This window comes from Cibotium barometz, chromosome 28, assembly GCF_041138505.1.
Source record: "Cibotium barometz isolate CiBa-2024 chromosome 28, ASM4113850v1, whole genome shotgun sequence".
NCBI classification, from domain to species: domain Eukaryota; kingdom Viridiplantae; phylum Streptophyta; class Polypodiopsida; order Cyatheales; family Cibotiaceae; genus Cibotium; species Cibotium barometz.
In genome coordinates, this window is record NC_141073.1 from 54,954,653 (window position 1) to 54,975,695 (window position 21,043).

At 39.0% G+C, this 21,043-nt stretch overlaps 1 protein-coding gene across 1 annotated transcript in view; it reads left to right on the forward strand.

Annotated features, from left to right (window-relative positions):
• Positions 1-1,472: 1,472 nt before the first annotated feature.
• LOC147622959 (uncharacterized) overlaps positions 1,473-21,043 on the forward strand; it is a 55,032-nt gene continuing 35,461 nt past the window's right edge. The window contains exon 1 of the mRNA XM_086822638.1: positions 1,473-1,706. Within this exon, the coding sequence (XP_086678764.1) occupies positions 1,473-1,706 (234 nt within the window). The remainder of the gene's footprint in view (positions 1,707-21,043) is intronic.

Sequence of the window (21,043 nt, forward strand, 5' to 3'; positions counted from 1 at the left end):
TTTTATGCATAAATAGATGCGTAAAGAATCTTTATTTTCCTTAAATTTGAATTTATGCATAAGTAGATGCATAAAAGGATTTTTATAAAAGTGTTATTCCTACTGAAGTTGATTTTTATGCATAAATAGATGCGTAAAGAATCTTTATATCAAAATTAGAATTCTCTTAAATTCTATGTTTAAATTCTTTGAAATATATGTGAATCTGATAGATGTGCATGAGTGGATGGATGGATGTGATGTGAAATAAGGTGATGAGATGTGAGGTAAATAGATGTGAGAAGATGTGTGATGTGAATCAGATAGATGTGAATGAAAGGATGGATGGATGTGATGTGAATAGAGGTGATGAGATGCGAGGTGAATAGATGTGATGTGAATCAGATAGATGTGAATGGATGGATGGATGTGATGTGATTAGAGGTTATGAGATGTGAGGTGAATAGATGAGATGTGATGTGATGTGAATCAGATAGATGTGAATGGATGGATGGATGTGATGTGATTAGAGGTTATGATATGTGAGGTGAATAGATGAGATGAGATGTGATGTGATGTAAATGAAGGGATGGATGGATGTGATGTGAATAGAGGTGAGATGAGATGCGAGGTGAATAGATGTGATGAGATGTGATGTGAATCAGATAGATGTGAAGAATGGATGGATGGATGTGATGTGAATAGAGGTGATGAGATGCGAGGTGAATAGATATGATGAGATGTGAATCAGATAGATGAGATGTGATGTGAATCAGATAGATGTGAATGGATCGATGGATGTGATGTGAATAGAGGTGATGAGATGTGACGTGAATAGATGAGATGAGATGTGATGTGAACAGATAGATGTGAATGGATGGATGGATGTGATGTGAATAGAGGTGAATAGATGTGATGAGATGTGATGTGAATCAGATAGATGTGAATGGATGGATGGATGTGATGTGAATAGAGGTGATGAGATGTGATGTAAACAGATAGATGTGAATGGATGGATGGATGTGATGTGAATAGAGGTGAATAGATGTGATGTGAATAGAGGTGAATGGATGTGATGAGATGTGATGTGAATCAGATAGATGTGAATGGATGGATGGATGTGATGTGAATAGAGGTGATGAGATGTGAAGTGAATAGATGTGATGTGAATCAGATAGATGTGAATGGATGGATGGATGTGATGTGAATAGATGTGATGAGATTTGAGGTGAATAGATGTAACGAAATGTGAATCAGATAGATGTGGCCTTTCCTGGGTGCGGGCGGGGTTGCGTGGGTGCCGAGTGCCCCGGGGGATGCCCTCCCCACCTTAATGGAGTTGGGACCGAAACCGTCGAGACGGGACTGAAAACGGTGGAAAAACGGCCGACCGGCGGACCGACGAGCCGTGCCGTGCCGACGGGCCGGGCCGGCGGATCATGGATGGAAGGCAAGACCCGAGACGAGGCCGAGGGAGCCAAGCCGGGGCATGAATGCAAGTGACCGGTGAGACCCGCAAGGAAAACACGCGAGACGCGCTCGACGGGCCAATGGAGCCGCATCATGAAGCATGGATCGTGGAAAGCCGCGTGCGGCAAAGGCGTTGTGGGTTCGTTTTTGCCGGGCCCATGACACTTGGTATCAGAGCAAAGTTCGTTCTGGAAGCCCGTGAGGGGCGTATGATGCCAGGTTGGAAGAAACGACAAGTCGTTATTATGAGATGTGAGGTGAATAGATGTAATGTGATGTGAATCAGATAGATGTGAATGGATGGATGGATGTGATGTGAATAGAGGTGATGAGATGTGAGGTGAATAGATGTAACGAGATGTGATGAGAATCGGATAACTGTGAATGAATAGATGGGTGGTTGTGATATGAATGGAAGTGATGATGAGATGTGAGGTGAGTAAATGTGATAAGATGTGATGTGAATCATATAGATGTGAATGAATGGATGAGACGTGATGTCATGTGAATCACGATGTAAATGAATGATATAGGATATGAGTGGATGATATGTGATGAAAATGTATAAGTGAAGAATGGATGTGAATGTATATGTGAAAGAATTGATGTGAATGAGTATGTGAATGAATGGATGAGAGGTGATGTCATGTGAATCAGGATGAATGATATAGGATATGAGTGGATGATATGTGATGAAAATGTATAAGTGAAGAATTGATGTGAATGTATATGTGAAAGAATTGATGTGAATGAGTATGTGAAAGAATGAATATAGATGTGTATGTGAAAGAATGTAATGTGATGGAAAGAGATGTGATGTGTCATAAATATATGTGGATGTGAATGTGATGGATATGAATGAATGTGAATGTGATGAATATGAATGAATGTGAATGTGATGAATATGAATGAATGAATGAATGAATGAATGAATATGAATGAATGTGATGAATGAATGAATGTGAATGTGATGAATATGAATGAATGAATAAGAATGTGATGGATATGAATGAATAAGAATGTGAATGTGATGAATATGAATGAATAAGAATGTGATAGATATGAATGAATGTGAATATGATGGATCTGAATGAATGTGATGTGATGGGATGTGAGTCGGGATAGATGTGAATGAATGAGATGTGAGGTAAAATGAATGAGATGTGATGTGAGTGAATGTGATGTGGTCTGAATGGATGAGATGTGAATGAATGTGATATGATGAGATGTGAATGAATGTGATATGATGAGATGTGGATATGGGTAGATGTGGATATGGGTAGATGCGAGTGGATGAGATCTGATGGGAATAAATGAGAAAAGATGTGATGAAATGAAAAATGATGTGATGAGAATGGGAATACACATGAAATAATGAGAATTGATGTGGAACAATGTGGAAAGATGAGAGTTTGTTATAGAAACTGTATTTATGACCTGTTTTTAAATGGCTATTTTATGTCAAGAATACTGGGGATGCATTTTGACTGTCTTGTGAATGAGGTTGTGGAGACCTAGTCTGATAAAGTTGCAACAGCTAACGGAGAGTCAATGGAGGACATCTCGCTTAGCAAGGTCGGCCGAGGTCTTTGACCAGCCTCGGTTCGATTAAAATGGTGAGCTTCTAGTACGGTGGATGAGGGACCAAGGAAGCGGCCTATGAGTGAAGTGCTAGGTCACCTGCTCTGCGAAGGATCCTAGAGGGTGCTGACCATACGGTGCTCGGGGTCTGGGTCACTGACGATACCCACGCGTGCGTCGAGGAAGATATTGGAACAGGGAGTAAGAGTTGTTTTCTGAATTCGGGCATGGATCTGGTTGATTGACCTTGCTGGTCCTCAACGGATGAGTCCATGGCTTTTATATGGATCCGTTGTTTGAACTTGCTGATCTTCAACAGAGATTCCATTTTGATATGTGAATTTATTGCCAGTTACTACTATGAGCTAGGAACTATCGAAAAGGCCCCCTGAGTGGACAGGTGGTGAGTGTTTTGGTTGCCAATGATGCCATATGTACACCGATGAAGAAATGATTGGAATTAAGGATTCAACCGGAGATTTTGAGGATTATGATCAGTGACTCTATGATTTCATTAAATGATTGTTTTAAAGATAGCTGATTCTGTGAAAAAGGCAATTTCATATTGGGTGTGTAAGTGGTGTGACTATTTTTAAGTTTGCATGAATACCCGACTAGGGAACCTGGGAACTCTTTTCCCTGGTACTCGTCGGGACAAAACCTAACCAAATTCTGAATTGAATCCCATCACTACAGTGGTTGGGTGGCTGGCTAACCCACAGGACTGGATGGGGTTAGGCTGGACTGATGGATCCCTAAATTTAGACTCAATTCTGTTATGGTACGATAGATGAAGTAAATCCCAAACAAAAATTATTCTATGGAAAAGAATCAACGGCTGTGCCTCTCAATGAGAAAAAAAGCGTTGGTCTCTATGATCCAAGTGTAATCTTTCCCCTGATCTGACTATGGGACTTACGAGTTTGGTCAGATCAGTTCAGTTAGTTAAGTCTTTTGACTACGTTAGAGAAAAATTATCCTAGTGCAATCGCCCGTGCTTTTCGGGCAAGGGAAGTTTTTTCGGGTTCTCGATTTTGGAAGAACCTATGGATTAGTCTCTTGTCCGGCTATCCGTTGGGCGAGGCCCCCAGTGAGGGACCCTGCCCCGCACAAGAAGTGCTACTTCCGCTACTAGCACCCTTGAGTTTGTTGCGCGGTGGGGACAGGGATCTCACAGAAAAAATATACTTCCAGTTTATAATCTAACACACAAATTTGACATTTCAAGGGGCTAGATTCCACATAAATTATGCATTCAAAGGATCCTAGACATGATTTGAGTGTTAGTTCACAAAATCCATTCATGAGCCTGTAAGCTTGGCTCACCTATATAACGCCATAGCGCTCATATGTCATGTGATTGTTTTGCCTATAAGGATAGATTTGAGATTGGATGCTTTCAACTCCCAAGATCATTTCAAAGACAATTTCTATTCTAGGAATCCATTGGAAAGGTTTAGGTTCTAGAGTCTTAAGTTCTAAAGGCTCAAATTGTTGAGCTTTCAGTTGTTTTGACATTGGCAACAAGAGGTGTTTAGACTCTATAATCTTACTTTCAGTAGGTAAGGGATCCTCTAGTTTTGTAAGAGAAATGTGAAGGATGTTTTAGGGGTTTCCAAGAAGATAGTTTACTTTCTTACATCAATGGAGTACCAAGTATTCACCAACCAATCACCACCAAGGACAATCTATTCTAACTCTTCAGGGGTAACTTGAAATTCACACTCAATGTTATCATCCTCAGTTAGAAGTGTGTATGAGAAATAACCCCAAACTTTGAGGTCTTGGCCCTTAAAATCAAGCACATTCATTTGTCTAGGAGTGGGCGTGGATTGGCCTAAAGATGCCCAAATTCTTCCCGAAGTATTATTGTGAGTAACATTAAGGCTAATCACTGCTTGTTTTCGTTGAATAAGGGTCCAGATTTTCAGAAAACTTTTGGATTATAGTCCAATTAAGGTTCCTATGGACCAATAAGATTAATCCAAATCTAGGGAGGAGATAAATTGAAGAATAAAAGAAAAACCCTCCAAAAATGAGTAAATGCTCACATAAGATGAAGAGTGGACTAAGGACCAAAGAAAACAATTAAAAAACTGAATTTTGACACCTTAGTGTGGGGATCTCCCCTCATGAAGTAGGCGCCTTTTTCTCATCATTACTCCCAATTTTTAATCAATAAAATGAGATATTTTCATCTTTCCTCTCTCCCATTTCAAAACTAGATCCCCAAAAAGTAAGCCGACTGACCCAAAAATGGTCAAAATTTGACCAAACTGATGTGGAAAATTCTAGAATCAGTTTGCTTGGTTAGAGACTCACTTTTTCCTATAAATAGAAGCCTCCCCCTTTGTAAAAGCTTAATGGTGTTTATGCACTGTTAGAATTGGTGGCCACTCTTGCTTCAAACAAGAGTAGAACCCTCAATCCCTCAAGCCAAAGGAGAGCTTACAAGCTCAATGTAAGCTAATTTTCTTACTTGTTTAATGAAAAATCTATGGTTTTTTTAATTTTTATGTTTTGCAAATGTTGAATTAAATTCAAATGCTATGTCTTTGATAAAAAGGCCACCCCCTTCTCTTCTTTACATTCCAACCTTTCTCAATCCTAGAAAGATTAACTAAGGGATTAATTAAACTCTTCTTATTGTTTACTCTCTTGAATTTAGAAAATTGTGTAGATTAGAGTTCTATAAATCTAATTTGGGTTAATTTAAGTTAAATAAAGAATGATAAAAATGCGAAATGGTCAGCCATACAAAGGAGGTTATGGCAAAATTTTCCAGAATTTTGTGGAAAAGAAAGTTTGTTTTTATGTTATTCCAAAAGAGTAATTTCCACCATTTTTGCATCTAAAAGAAATATTCTAATTACTCCATGTACATATTCACCTATGAATATGCATGGATATCACTGATATTAATTATTAAATTTGATTTCTATGCATAGAAAGATGCATAATGGAATTTTTTTAATTATAAAATGTTATTCTTATTAAATTTGATTTTTATGCATAGAAAGATGCATAAAGGAATTTTTTATTAAAAAAAAGTTATTCTTATTAAATTTGATTTTTATGCATGAAAAGATGCATAAAGGAATTTTTTTTATTACAAAAGTGTTATTCTTATTAAATTTGATTTTAATGCATAGAAAGATGCATAAGGAATTTTTTTAATTATAAAAGCATTATTCTTATAAAAATTGATTTTTATGCATAAATAGATGCATAAATAAATTCTTTTTATTTTAAAAGTGTTATTCCTATTAAATCTAATTTTATGCATAAATAGATGCATAAAAGGATTTTTTTATATAAAAGTGTTATTCCCACTAAAGTTGATATTTATGCATAAATAGATGCATAAAGAATTTTTATATCAAAATTAGAATTCTCTTAAATTCTATGTTTAAATTCTATGAGTATTTGATAAATGAATAATTAAATACTCTAAGAGAGAAATTTCTATCGTTTTATATTCACACGGATTGTAAAAAGAGAATTCAGGAAATCTATTCGAGATCGAAATATTCAGATAAATGATTAATCTATTCCTCATTGGAATTTGTAACTAATTTAGAAATCAGTTAAGTGAATATTCAAAGAAAGAAATTTAGTAAAATAGTAACTGAATTATCAAACCTTTTCGAGAAAAATAGATCAGGAAAAATCTTATCCAACTCGAACCTTGAATCAGACTATGATCAAGACCAAACTCTTTCGTCAGTTTTGAGGAAAGAAGCTGTGACCAGTTTAGAAAAATACACTCAAAACTCCCGCCAAATCTGAAACTAAGTTTGAGACCCTTCAAATTGATCTGTGGATCAAGGTTATAGAGTTCGAGGAATTCTGGTATGAAATTTGAAATTTCGATCAAGAAGTTTTGGGGGATATCGATTCAAGAAATACTCATTGTATTCAAAAGAAAATCAAATACTTGCATAGAAATGAGATGTGATGTGAATAGATGTGATGAGATGTGATGTGAATCAGATAGATATGAATGAATGGATGAGATGTGATGTGAATCAGATAGATGTGAATGAATGGATGAGATGTAATGTGATGTGAAACGGGATGTGAATGAATGAGATGTGATGTCATGGGAATCGGGATGTAAATGAATGATATGGGATGTGAATGGATGTGAATATGTATGTAACGCCTCCGCTACTACGGCTGCGTCTTCCTCAAGCCGCCATAGCCTAGGCGTGGAGAAGAAGAGAGGGTGGAAGTCGGTTCACCTCCCAACCATATAATGACGAGTTAGGGTTTCTCGTTGGGTTTTATACCAAAACCCTGGCCTCTGTCCACACCTCCTAGCCCGGCCGCCCATCTTACTTAAGAGCCGTGCTAACTTAGATGTGTACACACATCGACCAAACCCTAACGCCCATTAACCCCTGAACCCCGCTAGCACTAATAATACTCTCGAGACTCCGAAAGCTATTAACTTATGCTAGGGTTCGACTTCCGTAGGACCATAGTCCTGACATTACTCCCCCCTTCGAAAAGAGTTTTCGTCCTCGAAAACAAAAGTGGGGAAACGTTTCCTCATCACACTAATGTTTTCCCAAGTGGAGCCTTCCTCGGGACGGTCCTTCCACTTGATAAGAGCTTGTATCCGAACTTGGTGGCGAGTACGTAACATGTGGTAATCCAATACTCTTTCTGGTTCATGAGGCAGTATTTAAGGTTCCACATATTCTACCAAGAAAGAATCATCCACCGGGCTTTCATGACCCATAAGGCGTTTCCTCAAACGGCTTATGTGAAAGATGGGATGAACCTTGGAATGTGCTGGTAACTCAAGTTTATAGGCTACTGGGCCCACCTTCTTGAGTATCTTAAACGGTCCACAAAATCGGGGCGACAATTTTGGTACAGGACCCGTTTTTAAACTGGTGGAATTTTCTGGTACCTTCAGAAACACCCAATCACCTTCTTGAAAGTGAAGTGGCCTACGTTTCTGGTCCGCAAACTTCTTGTAACGATCTTGCACTTGACGAACATTTAATCGTGCAAGGCGCAACATATCCATATGGTCTTGGATAAAATCCTTAACCTGACTGATTTTCTCATTCGCCAGTCCCACCGACACTGATGAACGTGGCTGAAAACCATACATCAACATGAAAGGGCTAAAGCCTGTCGAGACATGCTTTGCACTATTGTAAGCAAACTCAAGAATAGGCAAATAAGACTCCCAATTAGATTGTTTTTTGCTGACATATGCCCTAAGCATATCTTCCAGCACTTGATTAACCCGTTCAGTCTGACCATCTGTCTGCGGATGATCAGCTGTACACTAAGGTTCAACATAGTACCCAGCTTACTGAATACTGCTTGCCAAAAATGGCTGTTAAACTTGCGATCGCGATCACTGACAATATTGGACGGTAAGCCATAAAGTCGGTAAACATTCTCCACGAAAAGGCGTCCCAATTCTGGAGTTGTAACTGTTTTCTTAGTAGGCACAAACCGACAAAGCTTGGTTAATCGATCCACGATTACCCAAATGGCATCATGTCCACGATTCGTTGTGGGCAAGCCTGTTATAAAATCCATAGAGATACTTTCCCACTTTCCGTCGGGAATCTCTAATGGATGCAGTAACCCGCCAGCTTTAAGACGTTCTGCTTTGTTCACTTGACACTTCTGACACTGCAGAACATAGTCAGTAACATCCTTGTGAAGTCCAGGCCAATAGAAATGCTTTCTTACGAGAGCATACGTTTTGCAAATGCCCGCATGACCTGCACTTGGACTATCATGACACTCAAAAAGAATTTGGCGCCTAGTGTCTAAGTCCAATGGAACACAAACTCTCCCCTTGTGGAGTAAGTATCCATCATCGATGGAAAAGTTTTTCCATCGCTGTAGTTCATCTTGTGATAAAGAAGAACCATGTGTGGAAGAACTGGGAACACTACCGTTTGAGTGAGAGGGACCCCTCATTTGAACATGATTCCACACCTTTGAGTATGTTGAATCCTGCTTGCATTTGCCTCGTAAAGATTCTAACAATTCGCTTTTCAACTCTGTGAATAACAGCGAATTAATCTCTGGCATACGACTCAAAGCATCAGCTACAATATTGTAACGTCCTTTGCGATAGCGTAGCTTGCAATCATACTCCTGAAGGATCTCAGCCCATCTGGCCTTTCGACCCTGCAAATCTACAATTGCTTTCAAATTGCACTCCACATTCAAAATGCCAATTGCTTTCAAATTGCACTCCACATACATATTCTACAATCATTTGTTGTGTTGCATTACTTCTTATTACCGTTATTTTTCTTAAAATCACACTAACAAATCTTCTTCTAAATGCACAAATGCATGATAATTTGGCATTTTCTCATTATGTATGTCAAACTACTAAGGTCATCTTCTCTTAATATATATGCAATATTATCCTCACAATTCTTCCAAGAATCACACCCGTGCATTACATGATAACTATTAGAGCTATCTCATATCATGAATGTCTGAATGTAAGATTAATATTTCTAGTTCAATATGATTAAGTATTTAATTATAGACTTTTTGTGATTAGAGTAGAATCATGAATGTTTGAATGTAAACACAATATCTCTAATCAATATGATTAAGTACCCGTAATTAGATTAGGAATCAAGTTTAATAATGGAAGTGGTTGGTTCAATTATGTTTTGTATAACAAAACCATAAACAGAGTAAAAAGAGATGTAAAGAAGCTTAAGTTTGATTTTTGATAGTTGAGGTGTCTTATTGATTATAATTTATTTTTAAAATTTTAAAGTTTTTAGAGTTATTTTTAAGAAAATGGGTTAAATATAATAATTAGTAAATTCCTTCTTACCAAACATGGGAGAAAGTGTGTTCTATTTATAGAAAACATTAGAGATATTAATATGGAAAATATCTATGTGAAATGAAGATTTTATAGGTATTTTTAGGGATAGGGAATATCACAAATATTTAAATAAAATTAGAAAAACATGTTAATTAATTTCTAAAAATTAGGGGTAGTTTTCACAGAGTGGTCAAAATGTGGAAATGATAAGAAACCTATTTATCTAACTCCTTATTACTTATTATCTAGTTTATTTAATTTCTGGTTGTTTTCTTAGAAAATTAATTATCTTTTATTTATTTTTGGCTATTTTCTTAGAAAATTAATATCTTTTAATCAGTAAAAAATTGAAGGGATATTTTTTTTAAATATTTTATTCAAGAATATGCATATAAAATTTCATACCTAGATGACTTGATTTGAGGATAGCTCCTTTGTGAATTGGTTTAAATGACCAAAAAAAACATTTAAGCAAAGATCTAGAAAGAATTCAGGTGTGGTGTTATTTTTTTGAGTAGAATCAACTTTATAAGTCTTAGAATATATTCTCTTTGTTATTTGAGGCTTGACTATAGAAGGTTATGAGTTTGTAGAGATGGAAATGACATTGGAGTTTGTTTTTATAATAGTATATTTGAGTATGACTGCTGATTTGGGGACTAACTTAGGAATTTGGAAGGAAAATTAAGAAAAAGAGGAGAAATATGTAGTGTGATTGGACTACTTTATTTGACTGATGATTTGGGGACTAAATTAGGAATTTGAGAGGCAAATTAAGAAAAAGAGGAGAAATATATATTGTGATTAGACTACTATTTGACTACATTGGGTGTTAACTGTGACCAAGTTACTAATTAATCACCCTTTTTCTAGCGTAACAGTCTAATATTTGGCTAGTTATTAGTAACTCATAAAGGAGAGCTATTTAAGAGCATATTAATTGTGAAGCCTAGAAACATTTTTAAAGGGGTAGAATAATATGAGTGACAATGTAGATAACCTAGAGTGAGTAGATGACCTTCCAGATAATGCAAAGCTAGCAATAGTGAAGAGTTTAATTGGGGATACATATAGTGTGTGTCTTGAAGACATAAACAGGCCCATAGATGAGAATCCCAGTGGGAGACTAGTCAAGAAACTAGTGAAGAGGGAGAAACTATTAAAGAGAAAACCAAGAAGAAGGGTTTAGTTCTATGCATAAACATTTACAACTTAGAGTATGCTGAGGACATGCACCCTAGTTATTTAGCCATTTAGTTAGCCATGCATTCGGTTTTAGTGGATAAGATCGAGTTGGAAACAATTCACTTCTCCATCTGCAGAGTGGGTATTGGAGAGGGGAGAGACCAACAACATCCATTCATATAAAGTGCATTACAAGGATCTTATGAAATATTTCAGCCTTTGTAGTGGCATAAAATTTGAGTTTTATCCAGATACTAAAAAAGAACTAGACGACTTGACGAACGTGCTTCTCATCTTTGAAGTACTTTTTCTTTAATGGATAGGCCAATCACTAAATTGGAACTTAGAAGACTTATTGGGAGACTGACATATTTTAGACATTTCATAGGGAATTTCACTAGTTTGTTTAACTCTTCCAAATTTTCAATGTGTCTCTTGTTACATCTTTCCCAACATTCCTCTCTCTCTCTCTCTCTCTCTCTCTCTCTCTCTCTCTCTCTCTCTCTCTCTTTTCGTAATAGAAGATATATTACCAAAAATTACTTTACAAATGGCCACATGGCCGCCATGTGATGTACTAGCTTTCCCTAACTAATTACTTCAAACCATAGGTGTAGCTCAGAGTACCCTCATCAGTACCCTCATCCAATATATAGCCGTGTCATTCTCCACCAAATGAGTTGACCACAAGGAAGAGACTTTCCACAATAGTCCGAGAGACGGACCCTGATTAGATTGGTATGAAGGAATTGGTCTCTGAATTTGGGTTCTAGACTTCCCTGTGCCCTAGTCATGGCAAGAGTCGGGTAGTCTTTTAACTGATGACCAAAACCTTGGCATCTAAAACACCGGTTCTCACTTCTGAACTCATCGTTTTGAATCCTTAAAACAGGTGGGGCTTCTGAGAAAGTATTGTGGGAAAAGGGTCTTCCTTTTTTTTAAACAGAATCTTTCTTTTATTTTAGAGAGGGAATAATTATAAGATCAGAAAGGGAGGTTCTTACTCCTGTATACCTCGAAGGCTGGGGGAGGAATCTTACATTCTACCCCACTTAAAAAGTGCAAGATGTCCTCATCTCGCAAGGTAGAGGACAACTCTTTTTCTTAAGATCCAATTTATTCTGGGGTTCCTTATATTCTGGTCAACCCACACTCTACATCTAAAGGATACACTCTATCGTGTAAGGTAAGAGACAATGACACTACTAAACTATGAAAAGGCATGCTAACTATAGGCAAATTAGTTAAAACTTCACCTTCTCCTCTACTATCTATAAAGTCTATTACACTCCCCCAAAACATACACACCCAAGGTGGAAGAATCTCATAGAAGAAAGGACTAAGCTCATAAGCTCATGCATTTCCTGACTCCTCTATATCCCCCTCGTTGTTGAGAATGCAAGCTTAGTGTGTGGACACTAGCCCATTAGCACGCAGTGCATGTGTGTGTGTGTGTGGACAAAAATTATTGTGACCAATTGGCTATGTGTGGGCATTAGCATTAGGTTATTTTAGTGTGAACTTATCATTAAGTAGTGTGCTGTGTTTTGTGGACTAGAATGAAGAAAAGCTATGGAGATTCTCTACTTGGTGTGTGTTGATGGAATGAGAGATATGAATGATTAAGTGTGCCTCCTATGTTCCCCTATACTCTCTTTTCATGGTATCAAAGCCTAGGTTGCTCTTATTAGGGTTTGTGAGAAAGAGGGAAGAAGGAGCTGCAAAGGAAAAAGAAGTCCTGTGGAGAGAAGCTGGATGTTGTGGAGCACAATAAATCAATAAGATTTGAGAGCTTGGCCTTATTGGTGAGTGGTACTATCTCTCCTTTGTGGATTGCAAGTGATTTGAAAAAGATTGGAGTCAAGAGAGGTGGTTTCCCCATGCAAGGAAAAATCATAATTCTGAAGCTTACCATGAAAGCTGTGATGATGTAAATGTGATTGTATGGTAGTGTGAGCTTGATGTTGGGATGCATATCTCATTAGCAAAAACTGATTGAGGACTTAGATTTGTGACTCTAACACCATATTGGGGAATATGGGAATTCCCCACAAGTTTGGGACATGTGGTCAAAACTTTGGATTTTCCATAACTTGAACACCATTAATCCAAAATGAGTGGTTTATGGCTCTTTAGATCCCATTTTTCAAGCGCTTTCCAATGATAGGTCACATGATAGGGCTTTGAGAAACTTACAAACATGTTATCCATGTCCCCCTTTTTTAGTATTCAAAAATGGGAATTGGGAGATTCCCAAATTCTCTAATATGATGTTCTCTAGGAAATAAATTAATTATTTGTGAGAAGAGAAAATTAGGAAATTGTGGCTCAACAAATGAGAAGATGTAGGGGAGAAGAGAGCTTGAGCTCTTGCAAGCACACACACACTCACACAAACCCTAGAAGAGAACACACAAGGTGAGAGGCTGAAAATTCTTCTTCTTCACACAACAAAAGAGGTCTACAAAGAAGATAAAGTGACTAACACACATAATAGAGTATATACAAGCGGTCCATAATGTGAACATGCTAAGAGGAGTGGGTCATGTTGAGATAGCGAGCACATCTAGTGAGGCGGTGGACACTGATGACCGGCCTGGGGGATAGGCCCCACACTTACACCACTGGCATGGTTACTGAGATCATGGGTGATATGTGGCCAGTGGGATATGCGGCATGGTTGGTGAGATCATGGGTGATATGCGGCCAGTGGGATGACAGGCTGTGTGACAGCCATTCTAGAGACCGGCATAGTTATAGCGCCAGCTGATTTAGTTGGATTCACACTATAGAGAACCCTAGTATGTATTTGGTTAAGTACCTTTTCATATAGTGTGTACTCTTATCTTTGTATATGGTGTGTTGAGTGTTGTGTGAAGAAGAAGAAGATTTTCAGCCTCTCACCTTGTGTGTTCTCTTTTAGGGTTTTGTAAATGTGTGTGTGCTTGCAAGAGCTCAAGCTCTCTTCTCCCTTGCATCTTTTCATGGTATCAGAGCCTGGTTCATGCTAAGGGCTGAGCTGCAAGCAAGAGAAGCACAAGAAGCGGTACGAGGGTAAGAGCTTCATCTACTCTTCCCTATTTGTGTTGGCGACTACACCCTTGTCGGGAGCTCTATGGGAGGCACCGGCAAACGATCTCTGATTGAGGAGCTTTCTTCGCGGGAGTAAAGCTATAGGACAACTATACTGTCCTATTGGACAGAGTCCTATTGGTGGATAGAATTTTTCGGGGCGAAAACGGATTTCAGGCGCGTTACGACCTCCGTTTTTTAGAAAGCAGGCGATTTCGAGCACTACAGGTAACTCATCGATTCTCTGCAAAACTTTGTTTTAAGAACTGCAGGAAGACAGATTGGTTATGCAGACATTGTGTGTGCCATAAGGAGGTAAAACAGTTTGCCATTGGGTGTATGTATGCACATTGAGGTCACTGGTTGTGACATTTGAGTGTAGTACAGTACCGTTGCAGAAAATACAGCAATTTGTGCAGGACAAACCAGAGTGCTGTTTCTGGTAAATTCATGTGTCTGGCAAGATGTCAAATGATGGCATAAACCAGATTGTTGTAGAGAAGCTTGATAAGAACAACTTCCATGCTTGGAGGTTTAGGTTGACAAATTTCCTGATGGGAAAGGGTTACTGGGACTACATAGAAGGTGAGCATGAAGAGACACCAGAGATACCGGAGATCAATCCGACTGATGCAGATGTGAAAGAGTCCAAGGATTGGAACCAAGGAGCCAGAAAAGTTAGGTATTGGCTCTCTATTAGTATACAGGACACGATGATTGGGCACATACAGGATGCCAAGTCCCCCAAGGAGGCATGGGACACCTTGGTAAAGCTCTATGAAACGAATACCAAGGCACGAAAGATACAGTTGAAGAATGAACTTTATACTTTGGAGAAAAAGATGTGGAGAAAAAGAGTATGTTTGTGAATGACTATGCATTGAAGATCAAGGGTATTGTGGAATCCCTTGCATCTATTGGCGTTTTAGTAGATGATGATGATAAGGTGGAAGTCTGTCTACGTGGTCTCATGCCACAATACAAGGCGTTTACGACGTCTATTCAGACTCGGAAAAACATTTCCAATTTCACAGATTTGGTGTCTATGTTGATTATAGAAGAGAAGAGCTTGGGTGAAGACCAATAGCCTTCACAAAACAAAAACAGTTCTCAGAGCAATAGGCCTTCTACACAAGTTCAGGAAGAGGACGAGGTAGAGGAGGCCGTGGATGTGGCCAAGGAGGTGGCTGAACAGGTAATCAGAATTATGGCCAGCAGCAGCAACAACAACAGTCCCAGAATTCACAAAACAACAACACGCAGGTGGAAGAGGCCAATTCAGAGGTAGGGGGAGTCAAAGAGGTTGTGGAAGTTGGCAATGGCAGTATAATGATGCTTTTATTGTGGTAAACCTGGACATGTGCAAGCAGATTGTTATAAGAAGCAGGTTGACATGCAAAATGGAAAATTGCAGCAAAACAACTATGCATTTACCTTACGAGATAGAGTGTATCCTTTAGATGTAAAGGCATGGCAGAAAGTGGAAGCTTAGACTTGGAGAGATTTGTTTTTAGTGGATGCTGATCCCGATGAGGTGGGTAGCTACCCTCTAAAGGTTACTAAGTATGAGATGTTAAGTAAGGTAGACACCATGAGAGTTTACGAGTTTCGGTGTGTATTTATTTGTTTTGGTTATTTAAAAATAATTAAAATATAATTTAAAAACTAAAAAAAAGGTATGAGATGTTAAGATAAGGTAGACACCATGAGAGTTTACGAGTTTTGGTGTGTATTTGTTTGTTTTGGTTATTTAAAAATAATTAAAATGTAATTTAAAAACTAAAAATAAATTAAAATGTAATAATTAAAATAATTAATTATTAATTATTTAAAAATAATTAAAATGTAATTTAAAAACTAAAAAAAAAGTTTAGGATTGCGCTGTTTGGTGTAGTTGTGATGCTTAAAAATAGGTTCCAAGTTGGAAGTGTGAAAAATGTGGTGGTATAAGAGGAACTATAGATGCAGACAAGAAAAAGTGAAGCTTTATGACAATGTGAAATATCGATTGTATCCAAAACTTCTATTTCTTATTGTTAGTTTTGACTTAAGACTTAATGTGTTATTTTTAAATGTTATTAATATGAGTGGTTAATGAATATATATGAGAGGGAAAGAATATACGTAGTTTGATATACATTCTATGAGAGTTTTCTAGTTAGATGGTTGTTAAAGCTAGACCGTTCTTAGAGATTGATTTAGTCCTAGCTATACTTAGACCGAGTCAAGGGAGTATTCCGAGATACTCATGCTATCTTTTTGGTGAATGGTTCATAGCTTGTGGTCTAATGTCAGAACTAGGTTTTGAAGTAAACACTACGTTAACAGAAAAAAAATGAGGGAAAAGAGAGAAAACAGAAAAAGGAAAGAAGAAGAAAAAGGGAAAAAATGAGCATTGTAGAAAGATAACCATTGCCATGAGGATACTTGGTAGGTTCTTGGAGAGTTTTTTCCTTTGGGCTGATGCCTTAGTTTTCATGGGGTGGGACCCTATGAGAGGTGGAAATAAAGAAAAATTCATAAGAAGATAACTATCACCATGCAAGATCCTAGTAGGTTCCTTGGTTTTCATAATGGGACCTTGGGCCAATGCTTTGGCTTCCATGGGGTAGGACCTTGTGTGAAAACAAGGAAAAAGAAAAGAGAAATTGTGATTAAAAGTGAGAAAGGTGTGGAGAAGTTTGTCAAAAGAAGTGGAGATTTAGTTCTAAAAAGAAGAAGAAGTGATTACTAAGCAATTCTTAGTTATGGGATTAGATTATACACTTTGGAGTTGGTTTACTGAGAAGGTTGTGCTAGAGACTTAAGTTCATAACCACAGACACTCGATCGCTGTGGAGTATTCCTTAGGTATGGGTGGATTAGTGTTAGTCTTTGATTAGGTGAGCTTTATTGTTTATCTTTACAACATTCTTATGTGAAATGTGATGAGTTATGATTATCAAGTGAGAGGTAACAACAAGTGATAATGAATGACAGTATTTTATGATAATTGTTAGTTTTTCCTTAGAATCGATTACTAGTGGAAGAAATTAATGAATGACATAGTATTTTATGATAACTGTTAGTTTTTCTTTAGGATCAATTACTAGTGGAAGTTATGTTTGGTGTTGAGATATCGAGCTCATCCAGTGAGGCGGTGGACACTGATGACCCGCCTGGGGGATAGGCCCCACACTTACACCACTGGCATGGTTGGTGAGATCATGGGAGATATGCGGCCAGAGGGATGACAGGCTGTGTGACAGCCATTCTAGAGACTGGCATAGTTATAGCGCCAGCTCATTTAGTCGGGTGCACACTATAGAGAACCCGTGTATGTATTTGGTTGAGTACCTTTCATATTGTGGGTACTCTTATTCTTGTATATGGAGTGTTGAGTGTTGAGTGAAGAAGAAGAAGATATTCAGCCTCTCACCTTGTGTGTTCTCTATTAGGGTTTTGTGAGTGTGTGTGTGTGCTTGCAAGAGCTCAAGCTCTCTTCCCCCCTGCATCTTTTCATGGTATTAGAGCCTGGTTCGTGCTAAGGGCTGAGCTGCAAGCAAGAGAACCACAGGAAGCGGTACGAGGGTAAGAGCTTCAACTACTCTTCCCTATTTGTCTTGGTGACTACACCCTTGTCGGGAGCTCTACGGGAGGCACCGGCAATGATCTCTGATTGAGGAGCTTTCTTCGCGGGAGCAAAGCTATATGACAGAATTTTTTGGGCCGAAAACGCGTTCCGGGCGCGTCTGGACCTCCGTTTTTCAGAAAGTAGGCGATTTCGAGCACTGCGGGTAAGTCATCAATTCTCTGCAGAACTCTGTTTTAAGAACTGCAGGAAGACAGATTGACTGTGCAGACACTGTGGGTGCTGCAAGAGGTCAACAATTTCCATTGGGTGTATGTATGCACATTGAAGTCACTGGTTGTGACATTTGAGAGTACTACAGTACCGCTGTACAGAAAATACAGCAGTTTGTGCAGAAAAACCAGAGTGCAGTTTCTGGTAAAATTGTGTGTTTGGCAAGATGTCAAATGATGGGATAACTCAGATTGTGGCTGAGAAGCTTGATAAGAATAACTTCCATGCTTGGAGGTTCAGGTTGATGAATTTCTTGATGGGAAAAGGCTATTGGGACTACATAGAAGGTGAGCATGAAGAGGCACCGGAGATACCAGACGACTGCTGCTGCAGATGTGAAAGAGTTTAAAGACTGGAACCAAGGAGCCAGGAAAGTTATGTATTGGCTTTCCATTAGTATACAGGACACCATGATTGGGCACATTCAGGATGCCAAGTCCCCCAAGGAGGCGTGGGACACCTTGGTAAAGCTCTATGAAACAAATACCAAGGCACGTAAGATACAGTTGAAGAATGAACTTCATATTGTGGAGAAAAAGAGCATGTCTGTGAATGACTATGCGTTGAAGATCAAGGGTATTGTGGAATCCCTTGCATCTATTGGTGTGTCAGTAGATGATGATGATAAGGTGGAGGTCTGTCTACGTGGTCTCGGGCCACAATACAAGGCGTTCAAGACGTCTATTCAGACTCGGGAAAACATTCCCAACTTTACAGATTTGGTGTCTATGCTGATTATAGAAGAGAAGAGCTTGGGTGAAGACCAATAGTCTTCACAAACCAAAAACAGTTCAGAGCAACATGCCTTCTACACAGGTTCAGGAAGAGGACGAGGTAGAGGAGGCCATGGACGCGGTCAAGGAGGTGGCCGAACAGGTAATCAGAATTATGTCCAGCAGAGCAACAACAACAGTCCCAGAATACACAACAACAACAACAACAACACATAGGTGGAAGAGGCAGATTCAGAGGCAGGGGGAGTCAAAGAGGCCGTGGAAATTGGCAAAGGCAGTATAATGATGCACGTGAATGCTATTACTATGGTAATCCTGGACATGTGCAGGTAGAATGTTATAAAAAGCAGGCTGACATGCAAAATGGGAAAGTGCAGCAAAACAACTATGCATCCTCAAGCAGAAATAATGAGGATAATGAAAGGTTGTTTGTTATGCAGCATGTCGTGAATGCCATGTCTGAAAATGTTGAAGCAGCACAAAAAGATGATGTGTGGTATGTGGATTCAGGTGCTTCAAACCACATGACAAGTCATGGGGAGTGGTTCAAGGAGATGAAAAACCCGGAAAGACCAGGTTTTGTGGAAACAGGGGATGACACTGCTCATCCAATTGCCCATGTTGGAGATGTGCCATTGTCTATGCAGGATGGCAAAGTGAAGTACCTTGCAGATGTACTTCACGTTCCGAACATAACAAAGAATCTGGTTTCAGTTGGCCAGATGATTGAGCAGGGTTTGCAGGTTCGGTTTAACCCTGATGGTTGTTATGTCGAAGACTTCAAAGACAAGTGCAGGTTGGTTGCAAAAGGCAACAGAGTGGGCAGAATGTTTACGTTGAATGTAGACATGCCGGAAATGAGTGCTGCGATGTTTGCAAATGGTTCAGGAATTGTTGCAGACACAGACATTTGGCATAAAAGGATTGGACATGTGAATGTGCAGAGATTGAAGTCTATGCAGACTAAGGGAATTGTGACAGGGCTGCCAAAATTTAAAGTGGAAGGTATGCAGAAAATATGTGAAGCATGCCAATTTGGGAAGCAAACAAAGCATGTGTTTCCACGTAACAGATATGTGAGCAGAAATGCACTAGATGTTGTGCATTTAGATGTATGGGGTCCTACGAAGACCATATCTATGGGAGGCTGTAGGTACTATGTGACTTTTATTGATGACCACACAAGGAAAGTGTGGGTATATTTCATGAAGGAGAAGAGTGAGGTGTTTACTCACTTTTAGAATTTCAGAGTTTTGGTTGAAAAGCAAACAGGGAAATATGTAAAGTGCCTAAGGTCAGATGGAGGGGGAGAGTACTTCTCCAATGAGTTCTCTGAATTTTTGAAGAAGAATGGTATTCGGAGACAGTTTACATGCAGATACACTCCGTAGCAAAATGGAGTTGCTGAGCGAAAAAACAGGCACATTGCTGAGATTGCGCGAGCATTGATGGAAGAGAAAAATATGCTGCATAGCTATTGGGCTGAGGCTGTTTCTACAGCAGTATACATCATGAACAGGACTCCAACTGCAGCCATACATGATGTAACTCCAGAGGAGAGGTTTACTGGCAGAAAACCAGATTTGTCTCATTTGAAAGTCTTTGGATGCATTGCATATGTGCATGTGCCAAATGAGCTGAGAACTAAGCTGGATCCGAAAGCTGAAAAATGTGTGTTTATTGGATACTCCCTTGAGCAAAAGGGATAGAGGTGTTATAACCCTGCTACACGTGAGTTAAGGGTAAGCAGGGATGTTGTTTTTGATGAGATGAGCAGCTAGTATGTTGCTGAAAAAGAAGTTGTTAGGGCTGATGTGAGTGGAAGTGTGGTTGCACAGAATGCAGGTCAGCAATCACAGTCTTTGAGTGGACCAGGAGAGTCCTCATCTAGTGGGTCTGTTGATAGACCATGGAGTGGCAGGCAGCGTCATAATACCAGCCCTGCAAATGTGATTACTACATCATGTAAAGGAAAAGAGAAAGTGGTTGAGCCCTTGGTATGCCTGACATTTCTGCAGGGCATTCTCATGTTGATGGAGAGTCTAGTGGCTCAGATATGAGCCTTGATGAGGAGCTTGGGATCCCAGCTATGAGAACACCTGGTGTAAAGAAGGCTATGGAAGCCATGAATGAAAAGCTGCGAAGATCTGGGAGAGTGAAGAACCCTGTGCAGAGGTTTACTTATGATGGTTATGTGGCACATCACTATGCATATATGGCAAAGGTTGTGCAGGTTGTTGAGCCCACATGCATTGATGAGGCTATTGGAAATGTGTGTTGGGAGAAAGCTATGGATGAGGAGATGGATGCACTATATGGAAATGAGACTTGGGATTTAGT